This window comes from Rhinolophus hipposideros (genome assembly GCF_964194185.1).
Source record: "Rhinolophus hipposideros genome assembly, chromosome: 9".
Lineage (NCBI taxonomy): Eukaryota > Metazoa > Chordata > Mammalia > Chiroptera > Rhinolophidae > Rhinolophus > Rhinolophus hipposideros.
Genome location: NC_138055.1, coordinates 46,614,863 through 46,628,652, shown reverse-complemented (window position 1 = coordinate 46,628,652; position 13,790 = coordinate 46,614,863). Strand labels below are relative to the sequence as shown.

General features: G+C 34.5%; 1 protein-coding gene across 3 annotated transcripts in view; it reads left to right on the top strand.

Annotated features, from left to right (window-relative positions):
* The window catches only part of ADAMTS20 (ADAM metallopeptidase with thrombospondin type 1 motif 20), a 155,727-nt gene that overhangs the window by 72,289 nt on the left and 69,648 nt on the right, over window positions 1–13,790 (top strand). For 2 of the 3 annotated variants that reach the window (XR_013994018.1, XM_081059853.1), the window contains exons 12-18: window positions 2,499–2,644; window positions 3,961–4,142; window positions 4,240–4,376; window positions 6,906–7,023; window positions 9,353–9,448; window positions 11,824–11,990; window positions 12,140–12,269. Coding sequence is in view for 1 of the 3 variants with exons in the window: in XM_081059853.1 (XP_080915979.1) it covers window positions 2,499–2,644; window positions 3,961–4,142; window positions 4,240–4,376; window positions 6,906–7,023; window positions 9,353–9,448; window positions 11,824–11,990; window positions 12,140–12,269 (976 nt within the window). In the remaining 2 variants the exon portion in view is untranslated. Of the gene's footprint in view, window positions 1–2,498; window positions 2,731–3,960; window positions 4,143–4,239; window positions 4,377–6,905; window positions 7,024–9,352; window positions 9,449–11,823; window positions 11,991–12,139; window positions 12,270–13,790 lie in introns of those variants that run through there. The other variant, XR_013994019.1, reaches the window with a different exon arrangement.

The window sequence follows — 13,790 nt, the reverse complement described above, 5'->3', positions numbered from 1 at the left end:
GGTCAGGCTGGGAGTGATTTTGGATAGAAGAATAAAGGGCCAAGATCTGAGCAAGGGGACATACTAATATTAATATTAAAAGGTCGGAAAGAAGAAAAACCAGCAAAGAAAATGAAAAAGTAATCATTAAGGAAGAGAGAAAGCCAAAAAGGTGTGGAGCCCTGGAAACTAAGAGAAAAATAATGTATCAAGAAGAAGAATTATTCTCGACTTTATATGGTTTCACTGATATGTGGGATACAAAACTGAAAACAATGAAGGAACAAGACAAACAAATGAAGAAACAAAAACTCATAGACACAGGCAATAGTTTAGTGGTTACCAGAGGGTAAGGAGGGTGGGGGGTCCTGGATGAGGGAAAAGAAGATCAAATATATGGTGATGGAAGGAGAATTGACTCTGAGTGGTGAACATACAATGTGATATATAGGTGATGTATTACAGAGTTGTACACCTGAAATCTACGTACCCTTACTAACAATTGTGACCCCAATAAGCTTTATAATTAATAATGATAATGAAGAAGAAGAAGGAGGAGGAGGAAGAAGCTCAATCACATACTGCTAAGTCAATGAAGATGGAGACTAAGAACCGGCCGTTGGTTATAGCATTGTGGAGGGCCATTGGATACCTACATGTGAGCAGATTCCTGGAGGCGCGGGTATAAAAGCTTGGCTTGGGTGAGGTTATGAGAGGATAGACAGAGAGAGTTAGACAATGAGCATAGACAAGCCTTTCAAGGAGAAACAGGACAGTAGCTGGTGAGAGAAGCGAGTTCTAAGGAAAAAAAAAATGCTGCTGTTGTTAATGTGGGAGCAACGAGTATGTTTATATGTTAATGAGAATATTCTAATGGAGTACTTTTCAAACTGTCTCTAGTTAAGAACCAATTTTCTTTTTTAAAAAGAAAGAGACTGATCTTTTGTACAAAAAGATAAAGATTGACTAGGAGAATGAAATAAGACATTCAAAATGTAAGCCAGATTCTCCCATAAAAAACAAAAATGGCAGTTCCTCAAAAAATCAAAAATAGAATTATCATCTAACCCAACAATACCACTTCTGGGTATATATCCAAAAGAATTGAGAACAGGATCTTGAAGGGTTATTTGCACACTCACGTCCATAGCAGCATTACTCACAGCAGCTAAGAGGTGAAGTAACTCAATTGTCAATCAACAGATGAATGAATAAACAAAATGTGGTATATACATACAATGGCATAGGATCCAGTCTTTTTTAAAGGAAGAAAATTCTGACTGATGCGACAACATATATGAACCTTGAAGACATTATGCTTAGTGAAATAAGCCAGTTATAAACAAACAAACAAACAAACAAAAAACAAAAAACAAATACCACATGATTTCAATTATGTGAGCTATCTAGAATAGTCAAATTCATAGAAACAAAATAGCATAGTGGTTGCCAGGGGCTGGAGGGAGGGGAGAATGGGGAGTTACAGTTTAATGGGCACAGAGTTTCAGTTTGGGAAGATGAAGTTCTGTGGCTAGATGGCGGTGATAGTTGCACAACAATGTGAATGTACTCAATGCCATTGAACTGCACACTTAAAAATGGTTAAGATGGTAAACTTTGTTATAAATAATAATTAAAATTAAAAATAAAACAAATATAAGCTGATATTTAAATTAACTTTAATAAACATAAAATTACTGTCAAAATCTTATAAAAGTTTCCCAAAGCTTAGTCTCAATTTCTGTTCTCATCTCCTCACAGACTGAGAGCAACTAGTTCACAGATTGGCTTCTGTGCATGAACCACATTCGTTTTTTTGTAGTGGAGACTGGGACAGTGATGATGTAGGAGAGATGAGAGCACTGCTGGAATGATGTTTTGAGTAGTGAGAAGGGATGAGATTGGCTAGAATCCTGGATTTTTCTCGTAAACAAATAGGCAGGAAGGCCCAGATGCTGCTGGGTGGGTAGAAGGGGTGGTGGGATATTGTGGCAGATTCTTCTGTAAATTCTATTTTCTTGAAGTAAGTAAGAAGCAAAGTGATCATTGAGACTTGCATTGATATAAAGTAGAAATTTCCCTACAAAAGTGAGAGAGTGATAGATAACTTTGCGTAAAAAAACAGAAGCATACTGTACTAATCTAACACATACTGTATTGATCTAATATTTGCTCTTTAAAAAATATTTTTTATTTTTCTAACTAAGTTTTTTTTCATATGTGTAGGTCTTCCCTCTCCTAGGGAGACTCTAAATCTTAAAGGCAAAGGAACATTTTTATTCCTTTTGCATTCTGTAGATCTTAGAGTTTCCTGGTAGATACTCAATAAATATTCATAACACGGTGTTAAATGTAATCACATCTAAATTAACATTTTGCTTTAAATTGTATACATTTTATTCTGTTGATCTTTATGCTGCTATTTTAATTACTTTGATGTTCTGATTAGATATACATGAATCATTTCTTTTTTTTTTTTTTTTTTTTTTGAATCATTTCTTTCTGTGTTATTTTTATAGCATTGCCACCATGGGCTATGTGTAAACAAAGACATGGAAACACGTCCTGTAGATGGTGAATGGGGACCATGGGGACCTTACAGTTCTTGTTCAAGAACATGTGGAGGTGGAATCAAAAGCACAACCAGACTCTGTAATCGCCCCGAGTATGTCTTTTTTATGTCACTGTAAATTAAGATTATCTCAAGGCACCAGAAAATAAACATCAGTTTCATTCACTTCTAAACTGGAGGTCAGTCTGTAAGTTTCCAAGATTCAGAAAACTTCTGGAATACTTTAAGCAACATTACGTTATATCTTGGTAGATTCAGACCTTAAAAAAAAACAAAAACAAAAACTAGAGAAAAATAATCTTTAGAATTTGAGTTGAGACAGAGACATTTTCTCTCTTTCTAATTCAGTGTAAATTTGAGAAATAGTTATAATGACAGTAATATAATGGCATTTTTAAATTATGAAAGATCCTTTTTTCTTTCAACTATATCTTGGCTATCCTGGGCAAAACATGTAGTTTCATTACTACTTTTTTACTGTTTTGTGTAATTTGACATGTCCTATTTTCTCTCTGCTTTTTCTGTTACAGACTCATCAGTGTCTAGCTTGAATAAGTACTGAAGTGTATCCCCCCTCATTGCTATTTAAAATAAAGATTCCATAAAGATTTTTAAATAATGTTTCTGTTCTTAAACGGTATACGAATTGCTAGGCCATATGACACTTTTCACTTAAAGTCTATTAACAAGATTTTTTTCTACCATTTCAGCAGGTGAATCTTGTTTATTTTGGCAGGTGAATTAGTTACTCCCTGAAAGGCTCTAGAGTTTCACCTTGCATCATTACACACAATGGAGATGACTCACAAGATTTGTTTAATGCAGAAATGTGACATACTCTGAATAAAATCTGAGTTCATTTGAATTTTAGAATAGCTAATTATGCTCGAAGTCTTTATATTTAAAAAAGCTGAGAACAGAGTTTCTATTTTCTAGCATAAGTGGAAATAGAAATGGGTGAATATAGGTTGATATCATGAAACTCTTTAAACTGAATGATAAATAGGATATACATGACAAAGATGCATATATATAGTTCTTTTTTTATTTAACATGATGTTATCTTTCTTTGTTATCATTTTTGGCTCATTTTTCTCTTCCAGAAAATTAGCAAACCCTATTTTTAAGTTTTAAAATAAATTCCCATCATTAATTAGTTACTTGTTCGTTAATCAAGTCATAAATGAGATAACATTTCTACCCTCCAGGCCACAGTCTCCACTAAATTTTTTTTAGTTTATTAGCCATAGAATTGCTTAAAAACTATGTTACATACATCTGTTATATATAAAGTGTTAGTGGGACATCAGTGCTTTTCCAGAACCTGGAAAAGAATGGAACAGTTTTAGAAGTAAATGGCAGAAACAATATTGTACTGATGTGCTTTAAAATGTAATAAATTTGACTAGGCCAAGAAACGGAGGAAAGTACTGTGTGGGCCGCAGGATGAAATTTCGATCATGTAATACTGATTCATGTCCAAAAGGCAAGCAAGACTTTCGTGAGAAGCAGTGCTCTGATTTTGATGGTAAACATTTCAACATCAATGGTCTTTCCCCTAATGTGAGATGGCTTCCAAAGTACAGTGGGAGTAAGTAATTAGAATATTTTTGGATGTAAAACTTTTTTGAGACATAGGAACACACAGCTGTACTATTATACATGAAAAATTTGGCTTTTTCTTACAGTTGCCATAAAAGATCGCTGTAAACTCTATTGTCGGGTTGCTGGAACTACTAACTTCTACCAATTGAAGGACAAGGTTGCCGATGGTACTCCTTGTGGAACTGAAACTAATGACATCTGTGTTCAAGGCCTGTGTCGGGTAAGTGAACTTCCCGCATTTAAAATGACTTTCAGAATATTGTTGTTTCTACGAGGTGTGATCAAGAAATACAGTGAATGTTTAAATAAAACACAAATGTATTACAGTAAAAGACACATTGCCATTAGTCCCCCTCAAAATACTCCCCCTCGCTCAAACACACTTATCCCATCATTCTTGCCACTTTCTGAAGCAGTTCTGGAAGTCCTCTTTCGTGAGTGTCTTTAGTTGCGCTGTTATGGCTGCCTTGATGTCCCGAATCAATTCAAAACGTTTTCTTTTCATGGTCATTTTGACTTTAGGGAAGAGCCAGAAGTTGAATGGTGCCAGATCTTGTAAATAAGGTGGATGAGGACACATCGTAATGTTTTTATTTAACAGAAATTGCCGTACTAGAAGCGATGTGTGACATGGAGCATTGTCATGATGGAGGATGAAGTAGAGACACTCGAAAAAGGACTCCCAGAACTGCTTCAGAAAGTGGCAAGAATGATGGGATAAGTGTGTTCCAAGTGAGGGGGAGTATTTTGAGAGGGATTAATAGTAATGTATTCTTTACTGTAATACTTTTTTTTAAAACATTCACCGTGTTGCTTGATCACACTTCATACTACTTCAGAGTACATTTTTATAAATTCCAATATGGCAACCGTTGATGATAGTCTTACTCTCCATAGGCGTATCATTTAGTAGATGATTTTCTGCCATCAAGAGTGACTCATGAAGCATTAAGATAAGTGCTGATTTTGTTTTGCTTGTGGCACTCAAAATCAAGATGAGGGATGAGGTCAACTTCCTTAAAAAAATATCAGGACACAAGAGTTGTAAAATTCTTTTGCTACTTTAAATGTGACCTTCTGTAGTGATGTTTTTGTCCCCCCTGTGATAGAAGAGATGATATCCTCCCTCTCTCTTTCTATTCCCGTCTCTTACTTCTTGGGTACATGCAACAAAGATTTACTCACTACCTACTAAGGTGTCAGAAAAAGGGATGGAACAGAGTACTAACCTCCAAGGTGATCAGAGATTTGTGGGGGAGACTGACCGGTAAACAGATTACAGTGCTATGGGATTCTTGAGGAAGGAATGTCTTATTTACGGGTAAGGATTTGGAGAATCCTCATGGAAGGTGTGAGGCTTGAGCTAATGAGTAGATTTTAGAAAGGTGAGGAAGTAAGGGACCAGGTTTGGAGATAAATGCTAGCTGATGGTTCTATGCATTTGTTTGTTTTTTCTGAAGTCCTTGGAGATCTCTAGAAGAATTTGGAGTTCAGCAAGAGATGTGACTTGATTTGCATGTTAGAATCTTCAAAATGTACTGGGTTAGGAGAAGGTTGGAGATAGGTGGTCCATTTACCAGGAGCCTCGGTGAGAGCAGATGAGACCCTGAATTAAAACGCACATTACAGATAAGGATCTTAAAAATGGATCGTGATTTTGAGAACTAAGCTTGTGATTGCTGCCTAAAGAATGTACATGTCATCTTACGAACTCATTCCTTTGGTTAGGTTGAACTTAATAGGACCAAGTTCTCCCTACAACCAAACATCTATCACCAGTTGCCCAGGTGATAAAAGACCTTGCACACAAAGTGCTAATGAGATGTTCAAAGAAACTTAACTTACGCATTGGAAATAGTTTAAATACTGGAAAAGGGCACTACTCAGTAGCCTGAAAAACTTGTTTTATCTAAATTTACAGCAGAAAGTCTTATACAATGCAAAAATGACAGTTATCTGACCATATGGATACATACAGAAAATACCTGGTTGAAATGATCAGTTTGGAAATATTTGCCTTGTGCATAAAAATTCATGAGGTTTATGAAATTTTCTTTTCTGATTACTAAATTTAGGGAAGTAGTCCAAAGCACTAACAATTATTGCCATGTATGCAGAAGACACCATCTGCAAGGAGAAAGGCTGCACCTGTCTCTTAAACCCATGAGACAAACCATTTCTACATTTATCTATGTGTTCAGTCTTTTCATAAACACGGCTTATGCTGTATATTAATTCTGGAGAAGTAAGCTATTCCTTTCAAATGTACTCGATTTATCCCCAGAGTTCTAATATCATGAGTTAAAAAAGTGAATCATGAAAGACATGTTTTTGTAGTTATTTTAATGTTACTTACTTATCATACTTTTTGTGCCCTTTGAATTACATTTATTGAAGAATGGCTTTCAAATGATGGACATAGGAATCACTGTCAGTGTTTGTTACAATGTAGATTCCTAGGTTTTACTTCCAAGAATTTTGATTCAGAAAATCTTGGAATCTACCTTTTTAACTGCCACCCCATGTGATTTTGATGCAGGCGGTATGGACTGACCCTTTGAAAAACACTGCTTTTTCACCCAGGTGAACAGATGTGTGAAAATAGTGATGTATCAGATCAGTGGATCTGAAACAATCCTGCTATATAGAATCTCCTATCGAAAGAGTATTTGTGTGAAGAACTTTGTGAAGCACCATGTGTATTATTAGTCACTTTTATAATATTGATTGGGATTATTGTATTTTGAAGCATGCTGGCTGTGATCATGTGTTAAACTCCAAGGCCAGGAGAGACAAGTGTGGAGTGTGTGGAGGGGACAACTCCTCATGCAGGACAATGGCAGGGGTCTTCAACAGCGCTCATTATGGTAAGCTCTGTGTTTCTAGGTTTCCCTTTTATTTGATGTAATAATGGAGTATATAACGAAAGTATAATAGTAACGGTCTATTAATGTTTTGTCCACTCTATACCCTTACTTAGAAATGATTGTTAAAGAAAAATTTCGTAAATATAAAAGATTAAATCTTATACCAGAAGTATCCTTGAATTAATGAATTTACTTGCTCAAGGCAAATCTGATTTTAAAAAATTTACTAGGACCATTTTATTAGAGTAAATCCCCTTCTAGTTGACAATGATGTTAATGATGTATTTTTACTGCTGTTCCTATAATCTCTGATGTATATATTTATAACTTTGCCAGGAAACTTGCTTTTAATTACTTTTCATCATTTGAACCACATTTTTTTGTATGACTTGGTCTATTTGTTATGTTTCTTATTGATGATATATTGAAAATGTTGATTGAAAGTAAAAGATGAAGCCATTAATTTAAATGTGGATTTGTAATTATTATTATATTTGATTTTCCAGGAAGTATCTGGATTACAGACATAATTGATATTTGGCCATTTCATTTTTCTTCAAAATTCTTAGGAAAATATAACATCAGATATTTTCCACTCTAAAATTTTCTGGGAAACACATTTTTTTCTTTTTATGGTAATAAAAGCAGACCTTTAAAACTTTCATTGAAAAATAAAAATGTGTTTTTTACAGTTTTATTGATCATCTTTAAATTATGTTTACATGTGTTCGAATAGTTAAGTTAGTATGAATTTCTTCAAGTAAAGCAGTTTAATTTGAAACAAAATTTATATTTTTATATTAAAAGTATACATTTTATACTTTGGTGATGCTTATGAATCTGAGTTATTAGACGATTTGACATATTTTTCCAGTTGTTATGTTTCATTATTTCATGGGAGCCCCACACATTTGACCCCCTTTTATAACCAGTGGCACACAGTTGTCAAAGTCTGGTCTGTATTCACTGAAAAACATTTTTTCTGTATAAATCCATATGCATCAAATTAGGATCATATATTTAATCTTGCCAAAACTGTATTATGAATTCATCAGTTTGCAGATAGAAAAAGATGTTAAACTCGTTTGCCTGGTCTGAATAGCATTTGTCACATTATTGCCCCCTGGTGGCAGTCTTCATCTTGTCACTTTTGCCATGGCTAACAATTACTTTCTTGAAAAAAATATAATAGCCAAGACAAATAGTGGAGATTGTAGGAATATTTTATAAAGAAAATACCATGAATTAAAATTATCTCTGTAGACTGATAACCTAAGGCCATGTCCATATAGTGTATACAGATTCATCAGACCATTTATCACCTTGTATTTAAATTTGATACTTTAGAGAGGTATAAATAAGGCTGTTCTAAAAAGCATGAACGTAATTTCATGTCAACGATTAAACTCTTAAACTTCTTTTTAAGTTTATTCAAATTTATCAAAGGTAGTGCACAAGACAAATTTCAATTCCTTTTATTCGTGTATTACATAGAAGGGAAATATCCTAATAAGGAAAAGGAAAAAAAAACTTAGAATAACACCAGTAGAGCAAATGAGAGTATTTGGACAACTATGTAACATAAGTGTTTTTAGCATTGGGAAAGCATTCTTTTTTGCTTAATATATATTTAATACAGTGCTTCTTCGTCTTCTGAGCAGTGCCAGTGTTGCTGACTTTGGTCTCATAAAAATAGAAATACTGTTTTCATTTCTCTCAAGTAAACTTTACTTTTCTCGACAATTTGTTGGTAGATTTCAAAAATAATGTAAAATTTTGGGGGTGGCTATAGGTATTTCTGCTTACACTAGAACTAAAAGCTTAAGGAAAATGTTTCTCGTTAACTCACAGTATTTTGCTATTTACTGAATCTATTGTACACATCTAGCAATGACCTAGCAACATATTTTGATATGTTCTGAATTTGTGAATAGCATTTGGCATCCTGTATTATACATAGCCATTAGGAAGCATAAAATATAAAAGTATTAGTCAAATTTAAAAATGAATGTATGTATTAAATATCTCAGGAGTTAAAATACTAGCTTCATTCTTATTCTATATTCAGAATTTTAGGAGTAAGAAAAATTAGGAAATATACTTAAGAATCCCAAACTCGATATGTTTCGAGACAACAACAACTTTTTCTTAATCCCTAGTAATTAGTATAAGGCATTGACTAAAAAAGAATAAGCACTGGTAGCATTTATCAAAGATAAAATGAAATTAAGTCTGACTATGCTATTGAATATTTTCAATCATTCAGTAGTAATAGCCTTTAGGCCATCTGTTTTTTGTGAAAGTTAACATGTATAAAATTACATTGCAGGTTATAATGTTGTTGTAAAGATTCCCACAGGAGCAACAAACATTGATATTCTTCAGCACAGCTATTCTGGAAAACCAGAAGATGACAATTACCTTGGTAAACATTTCTAGTAAACAGCAGCCAATATGTGGGTCATGTACGATTTCATGGAGGTCTGTGGTTGTAAATTCTTGGAAGGCAAGAAGAGCCCCTTGAACAAATATGCAATTTCAGTTCATACTGAGCTTGAGTCCTCTGACTCTCTATACATGTTTGCATCTTGAGCTGTACACTGTGGCCTATTTTAAAAACATGGAACTAAATTCTGAAAAGTTAAAGTTTTTCCCATGAGAGTGTTTTAGATAGCCAAAAAGTAGCATGTGTACTTAGAATAAAACCCTCTCGTATCTTTTTATCTAAAATTAATTATAGGCCTCTTTAGGGTTAGATGTTTTAAAGAGTTTTCTTACATGTTTTTTTTTTTTTTTTTACCATGTAGCAAAAGAATTTAAATATAGTTTTTGAAAAGCTCATATTAAAGACAGAGAGAGAAAACTATGGTTTCGTATTTTTAGATGTTAACAAATACTGTCATAGTATATTATCTTTTAGCCACTTCTAGAGAATAGAGTTCTTTTGTTATTTATTTTCAGAAATTAATGTTTAGGTCTAAAGAGTTTCACTGAAGTCCAAAGATGAAAAGAATCCTTTACAAACCTTTTCCTTCTGTCTGAGAAATACTTTACTATTGACTGCTTTATAATTCACCAACTAGAGTATGTGATATAGAGCCGACATTCAGAAATTAACTGCTTCACCTTAATGAAATCTGAAATACTGGCCCAAGTAATAAATGCTTATAATTGAGGATCTGAATCTGTAATAAAAGCTTATTTCAGAAATGACATTTGGCCTTATGAAGTCAAATATAGAGGGAACAACTATTTAATGGATGCAGAGGTTTTTTTTTGGGGGGGTTGGTGATACAAATGTTTTAGAACTAGATAGGTTGTATAACATTGTTAATATACTAGATGCCATTGAAATGTTCACTTTACAATGGTTAATTTTATGTTATGTAAATTTCAGCTTTTATAAAAATGCAAAAATTTTCAAAATCAAATGTCAATATTTTGATAATCCTTTATACTTGGTTGTAATTATTTTTCTTCTGCTAAAAATATTTCCTAGGTGCATATCCAGAAATATATATGCTAGTATATTGTAGATGAATAATTTAATATGTCTTTTTTAGGTTCCAAGTATAGACATTTGTATCTTCTTAGGAATTAACAGGTTCTGCCCATATTTAAAAGTTAGAAATGTTCACCAATAAAGTAGCAATATGCTTTATAAGAGAACTGCTAATAGCAATATCAAAATCTAAATTGAAATGAGCAAAATAAACATGAAATCATTAGAAGGGATTTATAAAACATCTATATTTATGAAATTTGCTCTGTTAACTAAAAATAGTGAAATGTATACAGTTTTTCTTCTGCGTTCTGCTTATTTCTCTTATTTTTTGTGTAACCAATACTCTCTTAAATAGGCCTGTCCACTTTTGCTAAAGTGCTGATTTACACAGAGGAAGTTCCATTTTGTAGGATAAATATAGAACTTTATTGATTTTTCCTTGAATACAGTGTAGTTTTTAAAGACAGTCATAATAGTCCATAACGGAAATAGAAATATCAAATTTATTTGGCAATAATGCCATTCAAGGTTGCTTTTTCAAGGGCTGTAGTATTTATGCGTATTACGAAGTTTAGCCATAGGTGACTTGTGTACTTTGGGTGGGGTTTCCTAGACCACACAAATGTTTTCCAAAAAGGTTATTGTTCCACTGAAAAGCACAATATAAGTAAAACAAACAAAAAAGTATTTGATTAATAGGGAGATTTTTTTAGTGTAAAATTTAAAATATATCCTCTAGAAAATTTACAGAAAAAAAGACAGTGCTTTATAGTTTGCACGCAGTGATAGAAGCATCTCAATGGAAAAACTCCACACATTTATAAAGAGAATCAATAGTCATTGAATGCCTTTTAGAACCTTGACTCTAGAGTTTTAAAGCTTTGTACATTTTTTCCAAGATAAGCATAAACGAAATGTTGCTGCAGCCTGGCTGCTCTTTCCTTCCTTGCCATTGATGACCAGAATTGATGTAGCTGATTTGTCTGCTGGGTACATGACTTCTTTTTCTTTTGCCATTTCCTGTATGTCCCTCCTGAAGCTGCAAGACGTGGGGCAGAAGATGCCCACCTCAGATAAAAAAGTATAGGGCGAATTTCTTTTTAATAGCTTTGGCGAATATGCTGAAAGTATTCCTCCTTATGGGATAGATAATCATATTACCATAAAATAAAATTGATGGCCTCAATATTAATTTACATTCTTAATTCAAAAAACAATTTGACTTTTAAAAATTCAAAAAGTTTCTGTCCTGTTGACTGGTGTTTACTATTTCATGAGTTACTAATCTTTTACAGCGTTGTCTGACACTCAAGGGAACTTTCTTTTGAATGGAAATTTTGTTGTAAGTATGTCCAAAAAAGAAATCAACGTACAAGGAGCTATTTTTGAATACAGTGGTTCAAACAACTCAATCGAAAGAATTAACAGTACTGATCGGCTAGAAGAAGAACTTGTTTTGCAGGTAAATTCTCAGTAGTTGTTTATCAGACAGCTTTAATCATATTAGTAAACTGTGATGGTTAAGTGCTTTGCATTTATTGGTAAATATAAAATATCTTCGGAGAACATCTTGTATGAATTAATTGTATGCTCCTTTGTATTTTTATTGAGGTTTTGTGTGTGGGTAATTTATACAACCCTGATGTGCATTATTCCTTCAATATCCCTGTGGAAGAGAAGAGCGACCTGTTTATGTGGGACCCGTATGGACCATGGCAAGACTGTACCAAAATGTGTCAAGGTACACTGGGATTAAATAAAAGAGACAAAGTTTGTGCGTGCTGGTATAATTTGGGGTACTTTTGAGTCTGGCTTCCACGGTCTGGCTGTGGAATTCTCCCCACTGCCCACATACATATGTACCACTCAGACATACAAAGCTTTTCTATCTTTTTCTCCCCTTCTTATTTTCCCCCTCATTCTTTCTGTTTCTTATACTTAACAGCCTCATTTATCTCTACCCATTTCAACACTCTCCATTACCACTCCTTTTCTTTCCTTTCACATTCTCTTTCTCACGGTCACAGAAAGTTTCTCTAACTTGGATACTGTTTCCTCGTGAAATACCCGCCTCCTCTTGTCCACTCCCCTCCACATACTTTCCCACCCCTGACACCTTTTAGTGTTGTAGTATCGAATGTTCTCCCATTCTTTTATTTTCCTTCTGTAGCCACAAGAACATATACTTGTACTGATGGCATGACTCATGGAAAGAAGTGCAGGGGGAAATGGACAAGCAGAGAAATTTACAGTAGGGAAAGAAAACAAAAAGACTGCAGTCTTTGGGCAATCTGTAATGAAAGATGCTTAATCATGTAATACTGTTTGTTCAAATCCATCACCATTTATTGAGGGACTATTTGTTTCAAATTATTAATAAGCCCCGATCCTGCATTCAAGTTTTAAAGTCTAGTGGATGAAACAGAGTCAAAGTAGATTATCTTAATTTATAATGGCAAATGCAGTGCGACAGGTAAACACAGAGAGGACCACAGAAACAGTGGAGGGAGTACCTTGTGAGGAGATTAAATCTGAAGGTATAGGGAAGTTTGCATAGAATGGAAAAGTTCTTTTGCTGACGTAGACAAAAGGTGTGGGAATTAAGGGAGCAGTGGGTCGGGGAGAGGATGCTCCCAAGAACAGTATGGAAATGAGCCGAGAGAACGTGAGTGGCCAGAGCCAGGGACCATAGATGATGGGAATGTGAGAGACAGTCTAACAAACTGACCTCAAGGTGCCAAAGAAAATGTGGTGTCCCATTTAGAAAAAAGGTACAGACTGAATCCTGTGGTGTTGGTACAGTGGTGCCCAGAATGACTGTGTGGGAACCAGGCGTTCCTGTTTGGGCAGTGTCTCAGGGGAGGGAGACTACAGTATATGATACCAGGCCAACGGGCATAAATGCTAGAAATAGGAACAAAGAACTTTGGTAACACAGGAGGAGGAGGAATTTGTTTTAACAGAAACTCCCTGGTAATGCTTTACAGAAGAGAATGGAGGTTTGGGGATCTGGGGCCAGCTTTCAAGGATTGAGTAGGTAAGCTGATCTGTAGCAATGGATATGGGGAGCTAGGAACAAATCCGTGGAACAGGTGAAAGAAGGAACATTCAACAATATTGGAACACACCAAGGAAAGAATAACAAGATTCAAAATGGAAGGTTGGACAAGACACAATGAGATGGTTTGGGAGTCTGAACCAGGAGAGGTCTCTTGTGTGCATGGGCAATGATTAATATTCTCTTATTTCTGTAACTTCTGGT